This window comes from Engraulis encrasicolus, chromosome 11 (genome assembly GCF_034702125.1).
Source record: "Engraulis encrasicolus isolate BLACKSEA-1 chromosome 11, IST_EnEncr_1.0, whole genome shotgun sequence".
In the NCBI taxonomy this organism is placed as follows: Eukaryota; Metazoa; Chordata; class Actinopteri; order Clupeiformes; family Engraulidae; genus Engraulis; species Engraulis encrasicolus.
In genome coordinates, this window is record NC_085867.1 from 54,903,626 (window position 1) to 54,924,252 (window position 20,627).

The 20,627-nt window shown below is 40.3% G+C and overlaps 1 protein-coding gene across 1 annotated transcript in view; it reads left to right on the forward strand.

The window, feature by feature from the left end:
- Positions 1 to 20,627, forward strand: part of atr (ATR serine/threonine kinase) — a 51,545-nt gene that overhangs the window by 23,890 nt on the left and 7,028 nt on the right. Inside the window, exons 26-36 of the mRNA XM_063211023.1 lie at positions 1,541 to 1,678; positions 2,135 to 2,321; positions 3,028 to 3,200; positions 9,747 to 9,911; positions 11,745 to 11,836; positions 13,189 to 13,280; positions 14,295 to 14,472; positions 14,929 to 15,126; positions 16,771 to 16,933; positions 18,050 to 18,235; positions 19,368 to 19,510. Coding sequence (XP_063067093.1) covers positions 1,541 to 1,678; positions 2,135 to 2,321; positions 3,028 to 3,200; positions 9,747 to 9,911; positions 11,745 to 11,836; positions 13,189 to 13,280; positions 14,295 to 14,472; positions 14,929 to 15,126; positions 16,771 to 16,933; positions 18,050 to 18,235; positions 19,368 to 19,510 — 1,715 coding nt within the window. The remainder of the gene's footprint in view (positions 1 to 1,540; positions 1,679 to 2,134; positions 2,322 to 3,027; positions 3,201 to 9,746; positions 9,912 to 11,744; positions 11,837 to 13,188; positions 13,281 to 14,294; positions 14,473 to 14,928; positions 15,127 to 16,770; positions 16,934 to 18,049; positions 18,236 to 19,367; positions 19,511 to 20,627) is intronic.

Genomic DNA, 20,627 nt, shown 5'->3' on the forward strand with positions numbered 1-20,627 from the left:
GAATACCAGCGTGCTAAACCATTTTTTGACGTTTTTTTTGTTGAGTCGCAGCATATTATGTGATCGGGGCACTGAAACATGTTATGGCTCGTTTGAAAGTGGAGACTTTAAGCTCTTAACTGGGAGAAAACTGTGTGTCTCTACAAGCTTTTTTTGCCAAGCAAACCCAAGTTAAACCAAAGCAGGTATCCACCGAATTCGACAAGAAGCGAAGATCTTGAGGTTTTTGTGAAACATGTGCTGTTTCAGAATGTAACGTGTTTGAACAGGGACTAGTTGGTTTAATGATATGAAATTGGTACAGGCACTTAGCTCTGCTGTGTGTTGTCCTTATCCTGACCCGACACCTCCTCTGTCTTACTACGTCGGTCAATCAAAAACATGCATCATTCATTTTCAGATCCAGAACTTCACACAGCAAAGTTTCTCTGACTCTGTCCCTGCGCAAGTAGCCTAATGTCTTTGCATACACGCAGAAGGTTAAACATATGCTAAAACCGGTCCCGAAAGTAATTAAGCCGTTGACAACAAACGTTGACAACAAACCCCAATAATCCGATGCTCAGTGGCCTATCTGATCCATACGTGAGGATGCGTGGCCTAGCCATCTGGCTGACGGCAAGATCCCATACAGAAAGTTCGTCATCATGAGGTGGGAATCAAAAACAGAATAAATGTATCTCGCCGGCAATCAAACTTTCAAATCCAAGGGTATTAATCCAATCACAGTTTGGGTGCCATTTTGTAGCCAATCCAGTAAGGATCTAGTCCCAGAAAATTCTGTGTTTATTGCGTGAAGGATACTATAAAGCGCCATAGAGTGGACGGCGCAGACCGTACTAGCAAGTAAACAACATACAAGCATGATCTTTGTGTTTAACAAGACGGCAGCATCGCAGATACCATATCACAAGGTGTAGGGCTACAGAGAGAAAAGGGCAAGAAGGGGCACCTGCAATGTCATCAATGCAGGACGATCATTACAGTTACAGTTTTACAGTTGGCCTACAACTGGTCTTGGGTTGGCGCCGAGACATTGGCGTTCTGATTGAAATGTCCAAATCATGACAAGGGTTTGAGTGAAATTAAAAGGTGCATTAATGCACTGAAGGGTCCCATTCATGGCAGCGATTAAAAATTCACACATTTTTACAGTACTACATCATAGAGGACCCCAGTCCCAGTTTTTGACTCTGGACTTCTGGGGTGAGTTTCTCAAAAGAGAAGTTGTTAGCCTGTTAGCAACTTCGGTAGTTGCCAATGGGAAAATGCATTGAAAACAACAAAGTTGCTAATGTAGTAAGCAACTTCGGTTTTGAGAAATTGACCCCTGGACTGGGGGAGCTGTGTGGATGGTAATAGCCATCGTTGTCTCCACCACAGTAGCTGTCGGGCTTGTGTACAACAACTTCTTCAACTAAGTACTCTGCTTGCGCTGGGGCCGCTGATCCCTCAGTCTACTAAAATGTAGACTACAGAAATGTTACAGCTGCACTACCATCGCACTGTATGCATTTTATTTTATGTTTGTGTATTTCAGGTGCGACACGAGTCAGCCAGCAAAGTATTCAACTCTTGCAGATTCATCATTAAGCATGATTACAAAGTCACCATTCATCTCCTTCCACACATCTTGGTCTACATGCTTCTGGGTTGCACTATGGATGAAAAGCAGGAGGTATGGACATGTGCATCATTTGCACCAAGTTAACAGACACAAATGGCTAATTCTAAGAAATGGCTAATTCTACTTTTCCCCGCTGTAATTGAAGCCTTGTATGAGTTACCCATATCTTAAAGGTGCCCATTGCAATATTTGTAGTAGTTTATTTCCAGAATTCATGCTGCCCGTTCACAAATTTTACCTTTTTCATGAATACTTACCACCATCAAATTCCAATTCATATGAAAAGGGAGATCTTCTCCATTGTCTGCCATTTTTATCTGCAAAACTTACTGTACTTTGGTCATACTAGTAAATATTGATTAATGATTTAGTAATTATTCATGAAAAGATTGCATTTGGCTTTGAAGACAGCAGTTACAATGGGCAGTATAGTTGCAATACCTACTCTCACCACCATCCTACACAGTGCACCTTTAACGTTCAGTTAACAGATGTTTTCTTTTGTAGGTGACAGAAGAGATTATGGCGGTCCTAAAACAAGACGACCAGCTCTCAGTTCGCTCGCAAGAAACTGCATCAAGTCTAAGCCAGCTGAGCACTCAGACAGTTTTCTCTGTCCTGGACCATTTGACCCTATGGAGCCGACATGTCTTCCAGAGCTTAAGAAAAAAGGAGACCAGTGCCCAATCTAGCTGTGAGTACATGACCATGCTCAGTTTTGCGTTTTCTCTCAGCCCAGGGTACATAACATAGAGATGGATACCTGTAGCTTTGCCTACTGCTGTTGTTTTTTGTTAGAGGGGCTTTTTTGACTGAGGATGTCCCTGATCGCAAAGTGTCCCTGATCACACAGTGGTGAAAAAAACGAATGTTAAAGTTGTGAAATTTTAAAATTCAATTTTCAGGCCCTGGAAAATTTGTGGAAAATAATTTGTCCAGAAGTTTTGGAAAAGTCTTGGAAATGTATATTAAATTGATGTTGGCGTAATTAAATAATTGCCACATAGCATTTTATATGCTGGCAAAAAAAAGTTGGTTGGGACCACTGACCACAATGGGTGCGCAAGACCGTCTCAAGATTCAGAGGTGCACCGAAGTCACAAGAGGTGTAATAAATTAAATTCATTGAAGCGTGCTAATAGCAAATTTTTCAGGTTATTATATTATATCAGGTCTATTTTAATTTTTGATTTACCTGTCCAGGGACTGCAGACCGAAATTAGCTATAGCTATAATCTGGCACAAGCCATCTTTTTACTTCTGTAAACAATGTCTACTGTATTGTGCATGGTCCCTGTTGAACTAAACAAAATAAACAAAAAAAACCTATGATTTTTAGATCTATAGTGTACTATTCTTGTCTGTTTACGTATGTCCTTGTGTTTTTGTGTACATTTTAGGTCAAGGAAATGGTGACTATCAGAAAGTAACATGCTTTCTCGGGGACATTCCCCAGGACCTTCTGGCTAAAGCTTCCTTTCGCTCCAAAGCATACACACGTGCAGTGATGCACTTTGAGTCCTTCCTGGTTCAAAGCAAAGAAAATATCCAGGATCATCTGACATTCTTACAGGTATGTGTAGAAATTCTGTATTGAGATTGCGAAATTAGGGTTGAAGCTGGGCTTGAGCGGTATGAGAGAAAACTCTTGTCACAATGTATTTAAAAAATAATTTGACTGACATACATCATTAATATCAATACATTTCCATTTACCCAATTCCAAACGTAATTCTAAAACTAAGAAAAATAAGTAATGAAACGATGACTAATCCACTGCTATCAATTGCCTGATATTTTTCAATCAGTTACAATGGGTCACGCATGAAGAGTATCTAGACGTATGGTGCATGTGTATTAAATGGTAGCTCTATAGCACTGCATTGTGGGTAAACAACCCAAAATGCTGGTCTTTTTTCCAATTGCAGTCAAATCAATCTAGAAAGCAGCTTTATTTTCGCTAGTGACTAACACAGAACCACTACACAACAAGCAACGATGACGTAAATATTAATTAAGCGGGCTTGCAGAGCAAGGCCCGATTCTAGTAATCTCTAAGTTCTGTTTATTTATTTGTCTTGTGCAGGGCAGTAAAAATAGAAAATGGATCTCCTCCTAGGCCTTTTGAGATAGAGACACCGTTCAAACACTAAAATGACCGGCTCGGCTTGGAGATCATTTCTATTAATAGGCTTGTCCGTGTCTGTCCCGTCTTTTCCCGTTTTTGGCGATTTTGTGCAAGTTTGGGTCCCCATTGAAAACAATCGTAGAACCTTCATGAACCAAGGTTCCGCCACTCTAGAGATTAGAGTGTAGGAGGCTTTTTCGGTCATAAAACATCAACACTTTCACCTAGAAGTTTAGTTGACGCGTTGTTAGCGAGCTCTATGGGATGTCTCCAAATTGTCAAAGTCTCCCAACTCCCAATACTTTTTAAATGGCAGGTGTTTAAAAACGACAGGGCTGGGTCTATGGAGGTTCCCATTCTTCCCAAAAGTGCCTTTTTCAAGAGGTCAGCGCATGTCCCACAAGAGGTCCATTTGTGACTGAACCGTTTAACCTATAAACTTCATTCAAAGACTGTTAGAGAGATCACATACATGACTCCGATCTGTGCGCAGGACACGTGCCAACTCCTTTTAGTTTTTTTACAACGATCTTGTAAAGACAAAAAACTCATTCTCATTCTGCCCTCTGCTTAGAGCACCATATTAACTGTCATTCAGTCAATCAGAACAGGTGCTGCCAATACAGGGTTCCATCTCAACTGTCACTTTCTCTCAACATTCTATTCTTAACGAGCAGCTGCGCAACTCTGCCCTACAAAGCAAAAAGGCAGTAACTGCGCAGAGCTCAAAACTGAGTCAGTTGATTTTAAAATTATACTGCAATCCAGTATAGGTGGTTTTTGGGAGATTATTGACATGTGACAGTTTTGTTACTTTAAATCACCACCTTTTTTGCAGATCAATCATTTTATTTAACTTTAGAATTTGATATATATGGCATTAAAGTCATATTAACTAATTTTAAACAGCAATGCAGTTACTGCCTTTTTGCTTTGTAGGGCAGAACTATTCTAGAAGTCTATTGTTCAGCTCTTCAATGCAATGTGATATAGTCTTGCTGGACTGTGCATGACAGCCAGCTGCTTGGCTCAATGGGAATGCTGCTGGATTAGAGATATGGAGGTTGAGAGTTCGAATCCCACTTGAAGCCATGTTGATTTTCAAAATTATATCATATGCAGTGTTCCTTAGCCAACTTCAAATACCATGTATGTCATTTAGTATCAATGGCAAATGTGCTGGATTACAGATATGGAGGTTGAGAGTTCGAACCCCACCCGAAGCCATGTTGATTTTCAAAATTATATCATATGCAGTGTTCCTTGGCCAACTTAAAATGCCATGTATGTCATTTAGTATCAATGGCAAATGTGCTGGATTACAGATATGGAGGTTGGGAGTTCGAACCCCAGTCGAAGCCATGTTGATTTTCAAAATTATATCATATGCAGTGTTCCTTAGCCAACTTCAAATATCATGTATTGTATGTCATTTAATATCAATGGCAAAAGGGCTGGATTACAGATATGGAGGTTGTGAGTTCGAATCCCGCTCGAAGCCATGTTGATTTTCAAAATGATATCATATGCAGTGTTCCTTAGCCAACTTAAAATACTATGCATGTCATTTAGTATATCCCCAAAACGCAGAGCTACAACACTTTCAAGATGGCTGAATCCAAGTTGGCTGAATTGTTTGGCCCATAACTTCTGACTGGGTGGATGGATTTTTTCCAACATTTCTTTTAGCTTTGTTTTCTCAATAGTACTTTGTTTCATCTCTGCCCCAAAAGGCAAGCCCGCTTCCAGCATTTTCTGTGAGAATGCAATCTAGTTACATTTACTTTTACTGCACTGTCTGTTTTTGAGGCAACTATGTTGGAACTACACTGCCCTACAATTTCAGAACGCAGTATAATTCAAAATGGCAAACTGAGAAAAAAGGCTTTAAAGTTTCCTTTCTGTCCACGCGACTGTGTTGGAGGTAAAGTGGTGATGACACTTCCATATAATACTTTTTTTATGGTGAAAATTTATGCACACAAGAAAAAAGCAAAAAAACCAACATTCTCATTACTTTTTAGCTGAAAAATCATTATACTGCGTTCTGTTGTGGTATTACTGTCTACACCAAAACCACGGTGTCAATGGAGAAGTGCAGTATAATTCGCATTATACTGCGTTCTTGGCTAGTACGACGTAACCTCCTAAAACCAAAAAGCACAGTATAATCAGTTTTTTGCGTTTTGGGCCAAAAAAAATTAACACAAGAAAAAGAAGGTATTTCAAAGCCAATTTCCGGTCTAAACCCATTTTCGACCATTTTCAAGATACTGCGTTCTGATATTGTAGGGCAGTACAGCACAGGCCAGAAGTATGGACTCACCTTCTCATTCATGTATACTCTTTTTATTTTTGTGGATTTTCATGCAGGGCATCAAAACTGTGCTTGAACACATGGAGAGTTACGTGCTTACCAAAAAATATAATTAGTATGCTTGCCAGTGGCCAAATGCCGGAATGTTCGGCTCGGTGTGCCGATGCGTGCTTGTACTTTGTTTTGGGGTACCTCGAACACTGTAGCGCCACCAGCAGGTCAAAGTTGCAAGTACATGTCATGCTGTAACTTTTGAACCATTGGTCGGAATTTCAAAAACTTGGAATCCTTGGGCCAAGCCGAATCCAATGCACCCTGTGACGTCATTTTCCGCCTGGAAAGTTTTTCCACCACTTGAATTTAGTAAATCAATAAAAATGATGCCCTGCCCACAATTTTAATCCCATCGTCAAAAAATTGTGAGGGCATCTTCGAGCTGAGATACAGTGAGGAGAATAAGTATTTGATCCCTTGCTGATTTTGTTGGTTTGCCCACTAATAAAGACATGATCAGCCTTTAATGTTAATGATAATATGTATTCTAATATGGAGAGACAGAATATCAAAAAGAAAATCCAGAAATTAACTCTAAAGAATATATAATAATTGATTTATATTTAATTGAGGGAAATAAGTATTTGATCCCCTGCCAACCATTAAGAGTTCTGATCCCGCAGATCAAATGGCACTTCCAATCAACTTGTTATCTGAATTGAACACACCTGTTAATAGTAACATGCACAAAAGACACATTGAATCTGCAGAATCAGTCCATAGAATCAGTCAATCAATCAAACTAAACTCGCCAACATGGGACAGACCAAAAAGCTGTCAAAGGATGTCAGGGACAAGATTTTAGAACTCAATAAGGCTGAAACGGGCTCCTGGATATTAAAGAGCAAACTGTTGGTGCATTTCTTCCCAATTTTAGGACATACAAAATGATCATCAATCATCAATCTTAGGCCTGTCTCTGGTTCCATACAAGATTTGACCTTGTGGGAATTTAATAACCAGAAAAAAGGAGATAAAGCACCTTAAAACTGTATGGGAGGAGCTAGGAAATGATCTCAAGGCAGCTGGGACCTCAATCACTAAGAAAACTATTGGAAACACTTGATACCACAGCGGATTAAAATCCTGCAGTGCATGTATGGTACCCCGGCTTCAGAAGGAACCTGTTCAGGCTCACCTGAGGTTTGCCAATGAACGTCAAACTGGATTAGGATATGATTGGGAGGTGCTGGAATCAGATAACACCAAAATCAAACTGTTTGGCATTAACACAACTGTATGTGTTTGGAGGAAGAGAAATGCTGCCTCTGATCCCAAGAACAACACCTTATCTAACATCATAAATGAAAGTGGTAACATTATGTTTTGAGGTTGTTTGTCTGGCCAAGACACAGGACAACTTCACATTGTCAAGAAATGGATGGAGGGATACATGTAAACGTATGCTGCATGCCAACCTCTTTCCCACCACCACTAGACTGAAGGTGGGTCATGGATTGGCCTCCCAAAATGATAATAATCCATAACATACAGCCCAAGCAACGAAGGAGTAGCTCAAGCAGAAGCACATTAAGGTCATGAAGTGGCCTAGACAGTTTCCAAACATTAACCCTATAATAATCCTGTGAAGGGAACAGAAGTTCCCATTTGGCAAGCTACAGTCATACAACTTAAGTGATTTAGAGATGATCTGCAAAGAAAAGTGGACAAAAATCCTTTCTAATATACCCTCAAACATTGTCATTAACTGAAAGAAACATCTGACCTCTGTATGAGAAAACAAGGGCTTTGCCACCAAGTATTTTGTCTTTTTTGACTAGAGGGGTCAAATACTTATTTTCCTCAATGGAATACAAATCAATTAAAATATATTCTTCACAGTTATTTTCTGGATTTTCTTTTTGATACTCTGTCTCTCTATATTATAATACATTTTATCATTAACATTATAGAATGATCATGTCTTTATTAGTGGGCAAACCAACAAAATCAGCAAGGGATCAAATACTTATTCTCCTCACTGTACATCTACCCTAAAAGTCCTGGAACGATTGATTAAACCCGCTTCAAACAGGAGCCAATCAAAGTTGGCGGCGGAGATCTCGGCAACGGCTTCTTGTGTCAGAACCCAATTTCATACACATAATCAACACTATCTCCAGAGGACTCGTAACGATTTTCGTGCAAATGCGCCACTAGGGGGCGCTACAATAAGCAAAAATGTGTTTTTACCCATATTGGCCCGTATCGACCTCAATTCATCAAACGCTTGGTATCGCTGAAATCCTTGGGTCAGCCAAATCCAACGCATACTATGATGTCATATTTACCATCATGAATTTCCCACCATTTTGACATATTCAAAAATCAATAAAAATGATGCTCCGCCCACAATTTTTGTCTGCTCGTCCTACAATTTTTATTAGACCACCATTGCACCTATGCTGAAATTTACAGAGCAATAGCTGAAAGCATCGCCGCACAGCAGCCACACACCGTCCAAACAGGAAGTTAGCTCATATCTCAGCAACGCCTTGACGGATCTTAACGAAATTTCTTATACATGATCTCCAGTACACCCAGAGGGTACCTACCGAATTCAGTGCAATATGGCCACTGGTGGGCGCTACAGTTAATGAAAATGTGTTTTTGCCAATATGGTACATACCAAACAGGAAGTTAGCTCATCTAGATGGTTAACTGTATGTTGTGTATGCATGAAGGGCAAGGCATGCATGAAGGGCAGTGAATGCAAGACGGGCAAGCATACTCCAGCATTTTCGGTGAGGAAATGCAATCTAGTTCTAACTGTTGTCCAACAGCAATGTCAGCTGTCTATCCACCTGATGTCAACACGGCACAACTGATGGCCCCACACATTTCAACAAGCTTATTTTTGTCTATTTTAAAATAAAAATGCCCTGTCAGTCATGTCAATCCTAATTGAACATTAAAGTCCTCCAATAACTCACTAGAAATGTAGTTTTAAACACTTGCCAGTACAAGCATTTTACAGACCTTTTCTTGATCTGATATTGAGTCACAGCCAGTTACTTGTAGAGGTCAAACCTGTGTTGGAGGGAATCTGTGGCAGGGTTTTTCACTTTCACTTTGACTTTTTTTGTCACTCTTTCACCTAGATAACCAGCTATGCTGACAAAGTGACTCAATATCAGATCAAGAAAATCTCTCTTGTATTGCTTGTATCAATTAAAATTGACTCAACTGACTGGGCATTTTTACTTGAAAATAGACAGAAAAATAAGCTTGTTGAAACATGTGAGGCCCTCAGTTTTGCTGTGTTGACGTCACTGTTTGGCATTTTTTGATATTTTTTAAATAATTGTTTTTATTTTTTATATATTTTCATTTTTTTGTTACGCGAAACATTATACATGTGTTCATTCACAGTTTAGATGCCCTCCCTGAAAATGTACTAAGTTCTGTAAATAGCCACAAAAATAAAGAGAATTGATTAATTGAGAATTTGAGTCCATACTTTTGGCCTGTACTGTATGTCAAATGGTGTTCTCAGTGTGTCAAAGGCTCCATGAGCCATCATCTTTGTGTAAAAATGGAACACGGAGGTCAATGGGATTACCCCAACTCTTTCTTTAATGGCTCTGGTACAGTGTATTTCTGCTTTCTGTTTTGCTCAGACATTGTATGCTGCAATGCATGAGCCAGATGGTGTGCGAGGAGTGAATGCTTTGCGAAGAGATGAGCCCACTCTGAGAGAGCAGATCTTAGAGCATGAGAGTATTGGCTTACTCCGTGAGTCTACTGCTTGTTATGACCGAGCGATTCAGCTTGAATCAGACCAGGTAAGTGCCATCAATTGATCGTGATCCTAGCTGATGTTCAGGGCTTTAAATTGACCAAATGCTGGTGAAATTTGAGTTTGACGGGTAGAATAGACCAACTTACTAGCCACTTGGACCCATTGGGGAGAGTGTGTTTGGCTAGGAACATTAGCAATCTATTAGCCATTTTGGGCGGTGATGAAAAAAGTGTATTAAGAGCCCTGCTGACGTGTATATTTAAATAGGCAAATGTTCCACTGGGACCACTGTAGAATTGTGTGTATGAGGGCCATGTTAAACAGTCAACTCATAAGAGTGTGTGTCAGTGATGCACCCCCTTTTAACACATGGAATGGCAAGTTGTTTGTGGAATTTTGATGTTACAGTAGAGTGCCAACAATCTGCTAGCCCAGAAATCTAGATGCACAACAACCATCGCGTGAGAACCAGGTTAGCTAGTCTCTCCTGACGTTGGCATTTGGGCAAGTGGACTCACTCACCCAACACTTAGAAGAAAAAATATCACAAAATATAACAGTGATCGTATCAGAAATCTCTTCCTTTTTTACTTCAACTTTTGAAAATGTATGGAATCAAAGTTGGGAAGTCCTTCCTTATGTCCCATGACTAGCAAAGCATTGGCGAGACAATTTTTGATTTTGATTACACCACAAAACATGACCTGACGTGATCAGGAAGTGCAATATACTTTGTGAGTGAATGTGTCAGTGAGAGAATGTACACAATCTAGGTTAGTCTTTACCAGAGATGGGACCAAGTCACTAATTTGCAAGTCGCAAGTAAGTCTTAAGTCCCTCCAACCAAGTCCGAGTCAAGTCACAAGTTACAACACATTTGACCAAGTCAAGTCCAAGTCCAAGTCGTGCCAAAGCCAAGTCAAGTCCAAGTCTTATTTTTTCCAAGTCATTAACAAGTCACCTTGTATTCTATGTGCAATATTGACAATTGCCTTTGGTCATAAATGTATTACCTCTCCACACTGCTTTGCATGTCCCCCTTCGCCAGTCATGTCCCTTGTCAAAATCGACCATGAGCATGGTTCGGCATTGGTTTTTGGTTTTTCTAGGTTTAACTATAAATTGAACCATGGTATTGCTCTGAAAACGAACCACAGTTTTACCACGGTTTATAATTATTCATTACATTACTTTTATCTTTTATCCAACACACATATTGGTGACAGTCCTTGGAGCAATATAGGTGCCTTGGATTGGAGGTGTAGGGAGAGGTGGGTCTAAGGGTGAGATTCAAACCTGCAACTCTGTAATCTTCCGCCCAACTCCCTAACCATTACACCACGGCTGCAGACAAGCTTTCATGTTTTTTTGGGGTGACCATGCAACCCACAATTGATCATATTTTTTTAGGTTTGTGACTATGGTTAAAGGTAAAGCTTTTATTTTTCCTTTCTTTTGTGCATTTTTTCACACACAAATGCAAAAAAAACATATATTGATTGACTTGGAGCACTATTGCAAGTCATTGCAAGCTAAAACTGTCAAGTCGAGTCAAGTCTCAAGTCAATAGCGTACAAGTCGAGTCAAGTCACAAGTCATTCCTAATATTGGTAAGTCAAGTCTCAAGTCGAGTCATTTGTGATTCAAGTCACAAGTCATTCCAAGTCACAAGTCACAAGTCCACATCTCTGGTCTTTACTGCGTGTGTGTGTGTGTGTGTGTGTGTGTGTGTGTGTGTGTGTGTGTGTGTGTGTGTGTGTGTGTGTGTGTGTGTGTGTGTGTGTGTGTGTGTGTGTGTGCGTGCGTGCGCGCGTCTGTGTCTGTGTCTGTGTGTGTGTGTGTCTAACTTATTTTTCCACCATTTTCTTATTTTCAGATTGGCCATTACCATGGCGTCATGACTTCTTTGCTGGGCCTCGGACAGTTGTCATCTGTTATCACACAAGTGAATGGAGTGCTGGCAAGCAGGTGATATCTATCGATCTGTAAAACAAATCTGTTGGTGGTATTATTATTGTTAGTAGTAGTTATAGTTAGTATAGTAGTTTTCGTGCCCCAAAAAGTCCTGTTCCCTCTAAGATCTGTATTTGAATGAAAAAGAACCCACCTGGATCAGTACTAATGTGTACAGCCATATCTTCTGACGAGGCAGCTGCTAGTCTCTCCTGACGTGGGCATTTGTCTCTCTTAGTAGAAAAAGTCGACTCACTCACCCAACACTGCTTTCTGCTGCTGCGATCGCAGCTGTTGTGCTATTTTTCTATTAGATTGGTGGCAGCAAGTCCTTCCCAAGTTCAGGGCTGATAGTATTCAGGCTCCATGCCTGATTTCAGGCTTGACAGAGTTTGCAAAAATAAAAACATTGATAATAATTAGCCATTAGGTTATTCTTATCTCAGAAAGTGTTACAGGTTCAGGATTTTCTTCTACTATCAGGCTTGAATAATGGTCATACACAGGCTATTAAATGTTTGAATAATGTGTCACAATAGGCCTACGTTACGTCACTATGCTCTATCTTGTCGGCGTCGTTAGAGCTGGGAAAAAAGTTCAGGCTCAGGATTTTTTTCACTATCACCCCTTATGTCCATGAGTAGCAAAATATTGGCGAGACGGCAAGTTTTGATTAGGTTACCCCAGAAAACTTAATGTGACGTGATCAGGAAGTGCATGATTTGAAACTTCGCTGTGATAACAATCAAATACTGTATTGTGATAAAATGCCCAGATGAAATATCCAAACCATGACTTTGTAGGAGTTTTAACTTTGTAGTAGTTTTCATGATTTGTGTCAGTTCTGCTCATCAGAGTTACCAAAATCACACAAAAGGTGCATTAGGGTGTCTAGTTCTGTAATTTAAAAAACCCAGCAAAAGTGTGTTATTACGGTTTGGCCCTTATTGCATGAGAACAAAAAGCATACAATTATTTATGAAGCATTCAATGTGTTAAGATTTGAAATCAGTGACAGGAAGATGCAATATCGAACTTTTCAAAGATAGACCTGCGTTGGCTATAGACTGGTATGAAAATTGGATAAAGTGCTCATTTAACCTTAACTTACCTAAGTAGTCCTCCTCAATCAGCTTAACTATTTATTTATTTATTTATTTATACCATTCATTTTATTACTTTCTCTGCCTGGAGCATTTGTCTGTCTGACAATATTGTTTATTTGACCATATATGTTTGTTATTGTTGTCTTTTGTCACTTTCGTTGTATTGTGTGTTATTGTGTAAGCCTTAACTTTTTACCTGCTAACATATCTACCTTCAGGTATCAATAGTCACTTAAACTTACCTTACCTTAACCTTTCAAGGCCGCAGTGGAAAAGTGACTTGAACACATACAGAGTGGAGGCGGCATGGAAACTCTCCAAGTGGAATCTTGTGGAGGATTATTTGGCTTCAGGTAATGTGGACATGACTTGGTTCTGTGGAAGTTGATTACAAAAAATGTTAGTAAAACAGAAGGATTCATATTCAGAATCAAAGCCCATCTCAAAACTGATGGACACACTCCGATTTCTAGAACACTGTAAGAGGGAGTATATAAACCTACACTAATGCATATTCACACACGTTTACATGTACACACGCATACAGACACTGACAGAGAGGGTATCATGTAAGGAAACATGACACACAGTTCAGTCCAAGGGGTCTTAGCACTACAATATATTATGTACAAGATTAGGCCTAATATTCAGATTCCTTTAATGTACATTACCTGAAATTAAAGATCAAGGTCTGTAGTTAAAGGAACAGACCACCCTTTTTTGATTTTCACATATTTGCAGTATTTCCCAACATTATTCATGAATGTGCATATCATTTTCTTCTCAGTGTTTTCAGTACTTAGATTTATTGGATCAGAATTATTAGCATAGCTTAGCATAATCACTGGAAGTAACTGGTATCTTTAGCATCAAGCCACAAGTGGTCACTGGACGGAATTAAATTGCCGTTTTACACTCGGGTGAATTTTACATTAATTTTAAAATGGTTTATAAGTACATTTGATTGTGTTTTATTTTGTACCATAGACTTGCATTGCTATGCCTAATGTGGCTATACTGTTAAACGGGGCAATGCAAACACATAGACGAAAATTATATGCACATTCATAAATAATGCTTGGAAATACTGCAAATATGTGAAAATCAAAAAAGGGTGGTCTGTTCCTTTAAAGCACATCTTTTTCATCTCATTTCAAATTCATTGCGGCCTTCCACCCCTTGGCATGGGGATCTTTTAAGTCCTCACATATTTCCCATCAACACTAACTGGATTGACAAAATTTGGCAGTGGCAAAAACTTCTCACTGTATCTTGACTGTATCTGATCTGTGACAAATACCATACGAAACATCCCTGGAGGGCTTTTGCTCAATTCTCTGCTTACAACTTTTGTCTTCACCTTGTAGATCAAAAGTCCAGTACTTGGGCAGTTCAACTCGGTCAGATGTTATTTGCGGCTAAGCAACATGACTCTGGGATGTTTTATGAGAAATTAAAGAAAGCAAGGAAAGATCAAGTTGTGCCATTGTCTGCTGCCAGCTTTGAGTGTGGGACCTACCAGAGAGGTTATGAATACATCGTCAGGTATGTATAATCTCCATATATTACATTACATTACACTTAGCTGAGGCTTACAGTTATTATTAACATGGTATTGGTTACAGTCCATGGATCAATGGGGGTTTGGTGCCTTGCTCAAGGGCATCTCAGCCATGGAGTGAGGTAGAGAGTGGGAGATTGAGATTTGAAACTGCAACCCTCTGATATAAAGCCCATCTCCTTAACCCTTCCTCATCTCCTTAATGGGGCGACTGCCCCCATTTGTTCTGTTTAGTTTCGCACCTTAGTTTCTGTCGTTTTGTTTATCTGACCTTTAGGCCTTTATTTGTCTTCTTGAGTCCTTATTTTGGTAATATCTGTTATCCTGACACCTTCTCCTTTTTGTAGAAAAGAAGTTTTTATTTGTGATGTGTTCTCGTGCCATTGTGTTCTCATGCTCTGTTACTAGAGCTTAACTGATCATGGATTGCTGTTTTCCAGGCTGCATATGCTATGTGAACTAGAACATGCCTTCAGAAACCTGTTACAGCTAACACCCGGAGAAACGGCAGCATTGAGAGGAAGCAAAGAAGAGCAGAAGCAAAACTGGACCGCTCGGTTACTGATGACCCAGAACTCCTTCAGGGCCAAAGAACCTGTCCTTGCTCTTCGGCGGGCTATTCTTAGTCAGTGTCAAGAGTAAGTAACAGCAGAGAGGTTTTATGGATATGACTAGAGAGAACGCTTGAGACTTTTTCCAGGTGGTGCTGCACTCTTTGGGCGCCTTGCTCGACAGTGCCCCTAGGCCAGGGGTCGGGAACCTTTTTGGTGGAGAAAGCCATAAACGCCCATTTGTAAAACATATTGTTTGTGAGAGCCATACCATTTTCGCCATTGTTTCTAATGCTAATTGTCATGCACAGAGGAGAATAAAAGTAACGCTTGCATTGGGGATAAGAAGGGAGAGAGCTGACGAAAGAAGAACTAAAACTTGTGGATGTGCTGATGTGCATTTAAGAAGCCACGCGCATTACCGTAAGTTTCTAACTTTTATGCATCGGAGTTGCCAATGAGGATGGCTGGGGTGCTTCTATTCTAGCCATCAGACAGACACAGGGAGGGTGCATGAGGAGGGAGGAGGGAGGGAGAGAGAACTTCAAGAGAGGATGCTCATCTTGGTCGCGCTGACAATAGTTAACATTTTACAGTTGATATGTGGCTGACGTGTCTATTTTTAGTAATTCACGAAAATACGGTACAAATCGCGTCCCTTACCGACATGCGGCCCCAATACAGAACGCATGATTTAACTCAAGCACCAGTTATCTCGCAATCACACTAAACTGGGAAAGACTTACGTCAGTTGATTCAGCCCAAAGTTCTTCCTGTAAGCGAGGGAGAAGTACAGCGCTGCATTTATATCCCTCACTTGCGTTTCCTCACTTGATTGCCATCATAATGGCACGATCGTGAACAGTTTCTTTGTTTTGGATACAACCGTTAGCTAGCTGAACTTTAGGTAAAGCATTACGGATGGAATGTTATCTCACACCACACGACCCAGCGCGGGCACGGCATTGTCCAATAAAAAAAAACGTGTTTTTCATATCTGTACAGTAGCCTTCGTCGAAGGCCTGTGCTTGGCTCAGCTGATTGGACCTGGGATGGATTAAATGCGCGATCATACTTAATATTTTGAATATTATCTTGAGTTTTTGATTTCAGTAGGTCCATTTTTAATTTTGTGCCGTACCAAAATTATTCATGGCTTATTATTGAGTGAACAAATGACAGGTTTGTCCGAGAGCCACATGCAGTTCCCAAAAGAGCCACATGTGGCTCACGAGCCATAGGTTCCCGACCCCTGCCCTAGGCCATGGGGTGAATGGCAAGTGGGGCAGCTGTTTGTAAAGCGGCTGTGGTAACAGTCACATGAGGTCATATTAATCTGTGACGGTGGCGGCTCCGGAGGTGGTAGAGGAGTCGTTCGGCAACCAGAATGTTGCAGGTTTGAGCCCTGCTCGATGTGTCCTTGAGCAAGATAACTCAACTTAACCCTGTCACAGGTTAGGCACCACAGGTCAATACCAGCCAGAACGAATACACTGAAGGACCGTTCTTCCCCAAAGCACTCACAATTCTGAATTCATAATTGCGCAAAGGACTGTATTCATCTATCAAGGACTGTGTTCCCTAAAGACTTGGTCATTCTATTAGTGAAATAATGAATTAATTTATCCTGTAGTGTGCACCTTGTAGGGAGGCTTAAAGTGTCATTATACTGAGTAATGACGATATTAAAGGCTTTCTATATTTCTATTGAGTAACCATTGCCCATTTTAGCAGGCCCAGCTATGAGGAAGAGATCGGAGAGTGCTGGCTAAAGAGTGCAATAGCGGCAAGGAAGGCTGGACACCATCAGACGGCCTTCAATGCACTTCTTAATACGGAGAATTCACACCTGTCTGAGCTGTTTGTGGAGAAGGCCAAGTGGTTGTGGTCCAAGGTATGTCTTTAAAGATTTGGAGGAAGAGTGCAAAACCTAGTGCAGAAAAATACTCTTTTGGCGTGGCTCCAATCATACACACAGACATTAAAACATGCACGCTCTTTTCACCACACAAGTTACATTTCTCCAAGGTGAACCACTTCAAACAATAAGGGGTAGTGTCAGGATCCACACACACACAGCACTGAAACCCCAGATTGTGACTCAAGTGACCCTGTCCACAAGGGGCAGGTGTGTCGGTCCATTGGATGTGGTTGTCATTTGCTACGTTTATATGACGTGTTTAATTCAGAATTAAATAGTTCTATTTAATTCCGAAGTGTGAAGTGTTAACACTACATTTTCAAAGCGGAATTAAGCTTTATTCAGAATTAAAGTGAGTCCTTGGTGTGGAACAAGTTCCCAGAGGCAGCAACACTAGGCACATCTCTCTCAACCTTCAAGAAGCAATTTAAGACCCTTCTCTTTTGTGACTATTTATTGCACTAATGCTTAAGATGGCCCAGTCCCGATATAGTGATTTGATAGTGTGTGTGTGTGCGTGTGTGTGCGTGTGTGTGCGTGTGTGTGCGTGTGTGTGCGTGTGTGTGCGTGCGTGCGTGTGCGTGTGCGTGTACTCTATGTAACCCTATGCTAATGTAGTAATCATTATGTCCTCAATTGTAAGTCGCTTTGATTTCAAGTATTGGCAAAGGATACGCTCAACTTCTTGGAAAAACGAAAGACTTTGGGTGCGAGATAAAAAGTATCAACTTAAGGAAGAAAAATCCACACTCACAAACTGCGTCTCATTATTTATTTATATTACCACCATGTCCAAAAAGCAAACGCGTTTCGGCTATCAAGCCTTCACTACGCACTGATGAAGGCTTGATAGCCGAAACGCGCTTGCTTTTGGACAAGGTGGTAATATAAATAAATAATGAGACGCAGTTTGTGAGTGCGGATTTTTCTTCCTTAAGTCGCTTTGATTAACATGTAATGTCTGCCTAATGTAATGCAAAATAATGTGGTGGTCAGGATGTCACAAGCCCGGTGCTTTGCTCACACTGCAGATGTGCAGTTTTGTCTATATTGTGAAGCCCTAATTGATGGAGGACTCTTATTTTTCAGGGAGATGTACATGAGGCTCTCATCGTCCTACAGAAGGGAGTGCAGCAGCACTGCTTCTTGCCAAGTGACTATCCAGTTTCTGACAGCAAGCTGATTCAGACCAAGAGCAAAGCCATGTTGTTGATGGGCAGACTCATGGAGGAGACGGCAAACTTTGAGAGCAATGCCATCATGAAAACGTATCGGGTACAATCATTTGATTAAATCATTAATTTAACAACAATAACACACTTATTATTAATAACATTAGTAGCAGCGGCGGCAGCAGCAGTAGTACTATTTACAATATTCACTGACAAAGACCACAACAGCTAGAATGATACTGATTGTTGTTGCTGTTGTTGTAGTAGACTAGACAAACTTACCTAGCAGCCAAAAATGTTTAGCTTGACAGGTTGGTCCAGAGCCATGGAAGTAAGAGTTGTGCTAATCCCACTGACTTTTGTGTTCCACTTTTACACAAACATGGCAGCTCAAAGAGCCTTTGACACACAAATTGCCATTCACGTAGTCCTAATATAGTACCAGGAGCTTCATGTTACCTTCATCTTTGGTTGTTGTGTAGTGGTTCTGTGTAAGTCTCTAGCTGCTGCCTAGAATTATTTCAAAGTAGGTGAATAATGGGTAACGCTTTAGAATAAGGTTCTTCTAATAAGCGTTTATAGTCACTAGTAAGCAGGTAGTAATACCCTTACAAGTGCCCAATAACATGCTTATTAACTTTGTTAACATGCTTATTAACGTTGCTAACATCTGATGAGTAACTTTATTTGAGTAAAAGCATGAAAATCGGTACACATGGCAGCCATCTTGAAAAAAAATGTTTTGCGATGCCTCCATATCTAGTATTAGTCAGCATATCAAGATGGATATGTGTACCGATGTAAATAATAAGACTAAATAAAAAAAAGCACTATTAACACATAAGCAGCTTATAAGATGTTAACAAAGTTAATAAGCACGTTATTGGGCACTTGTAAGGGTATTACTACCTGCTTACTAATGACTATAAACGCCAATTAGAAGAACCGTATTCTAAAGCGTTACCGAATAATGTAACCAAAGAACTTCCTGTATCCCGGTTGTCACAAATCTAAATTCCATGGCTCTGGGATAGAAAGGAGTTCTTGATTGTTAGACCTATGGAAACTATATGAAAACTTTGCAATTATATTCTACTAGTTTTCAGGGGTCTATATCTCATAGAGGGCCTTTAAGTGAGTTTGACGGGTAACAGATGTGACCTGAAATATCAGACAATTAATAAGAAGCATTCTTTATTTTGACATTGTTGTTTTTCCTTTTTTCGTTTATTCAGGATGTAACCACCTTGTTGCCTGAATGGGAGGATGGTAACTTTTATCTGGCCAAGTACTATGACAAAGTGACACCAAAAGTGACTGACAATAAATTGGAGAAACAAGGAAACCTGATCCATTATATCATCATGTATTTTGGAAAGTGAGGATTGTCTTCTTTGTCAGATTTTGTCTGTGCATAAGAGGAAGAGAGAGAGAGTGAATGTGACAATTGTGCGTGTGTCCCTAGTACACCGCCTGATCTCAGAATTCTGTGAAATGGACACGGACCCATGGGACACAAAATCTGTCATAGTTTCACAGATTTTGTTGAGGGTGAGAATTGTGCAGATGCCAGGAAATGCAGGACAAAGGCTGACTAAAAATTTGGAGTGAGCAGTCCGCAAACTTTTTCTATGGCAGGATTACGTTTCGACCATTGTCTTTATCAGATTCTCTGACGATGGTCGAAACCTAATCCTAACATGGAATAAAAAAAATCTAAGACAAAAAAGCTTTAAAGTGTGCGGACTCCTCACTTCAATGTTTCACAGATTTTGCCAAAATTCTGTGTTAGGGTCACAGCAGTGATGGAAACGGAAGTGCTTTCTATATGTACCCACAACACTATGCTAAGTGTATCGTTAGAAAACTGACAAGTAGGTGGTGAAATAGCCTACCTTTTCCAGTCTGTCAATACCAAATTTTATTACTATACAAAAGAATGCTCTAGCAATTTAAATTATGCCCAGACCAAAACCATCCCTAACCCTAAACTGTCAGTAAGAAACAATCCTGAGAGAACACAAGTTGGAACAGAAGACTGTGGAATATAGAGAAAGCTCTGCCGTGAGCCCTTCACAGAAAACAATTCTGTGACTCCATCATGGATTTTCAGCAAAATTTCTTGACGCTGCTACAGATTTTGTGTCACAATTGTCCGTGTTGATTTTGACAGAATTCTGTGAGAGCATGATGTTGTAGGGTAATATGTCCAGTCTTTCATCACAATTTGTGGAGAATTTGTGATTTCATTGTCATATTAGGCTCTTTTCCACTGCCGATTTTCTACACAGCACAACTCTGTTGCCGTTTTTTCCGTTTCGATAAGTTAGGTATGGCACGACACAGCCCAGCACAGCTCGAAAACTACCCCTCGTTTTTTGGCTGGCTGAATCGAGCTGAGCGGGTGTCTCGCTGCCTGCTACCCAGAATCCTGTGCGTCAGCTCGTCCTCACTGGTGAATCAAAAAATAATTATGGCGGCCACCAGATCAAATC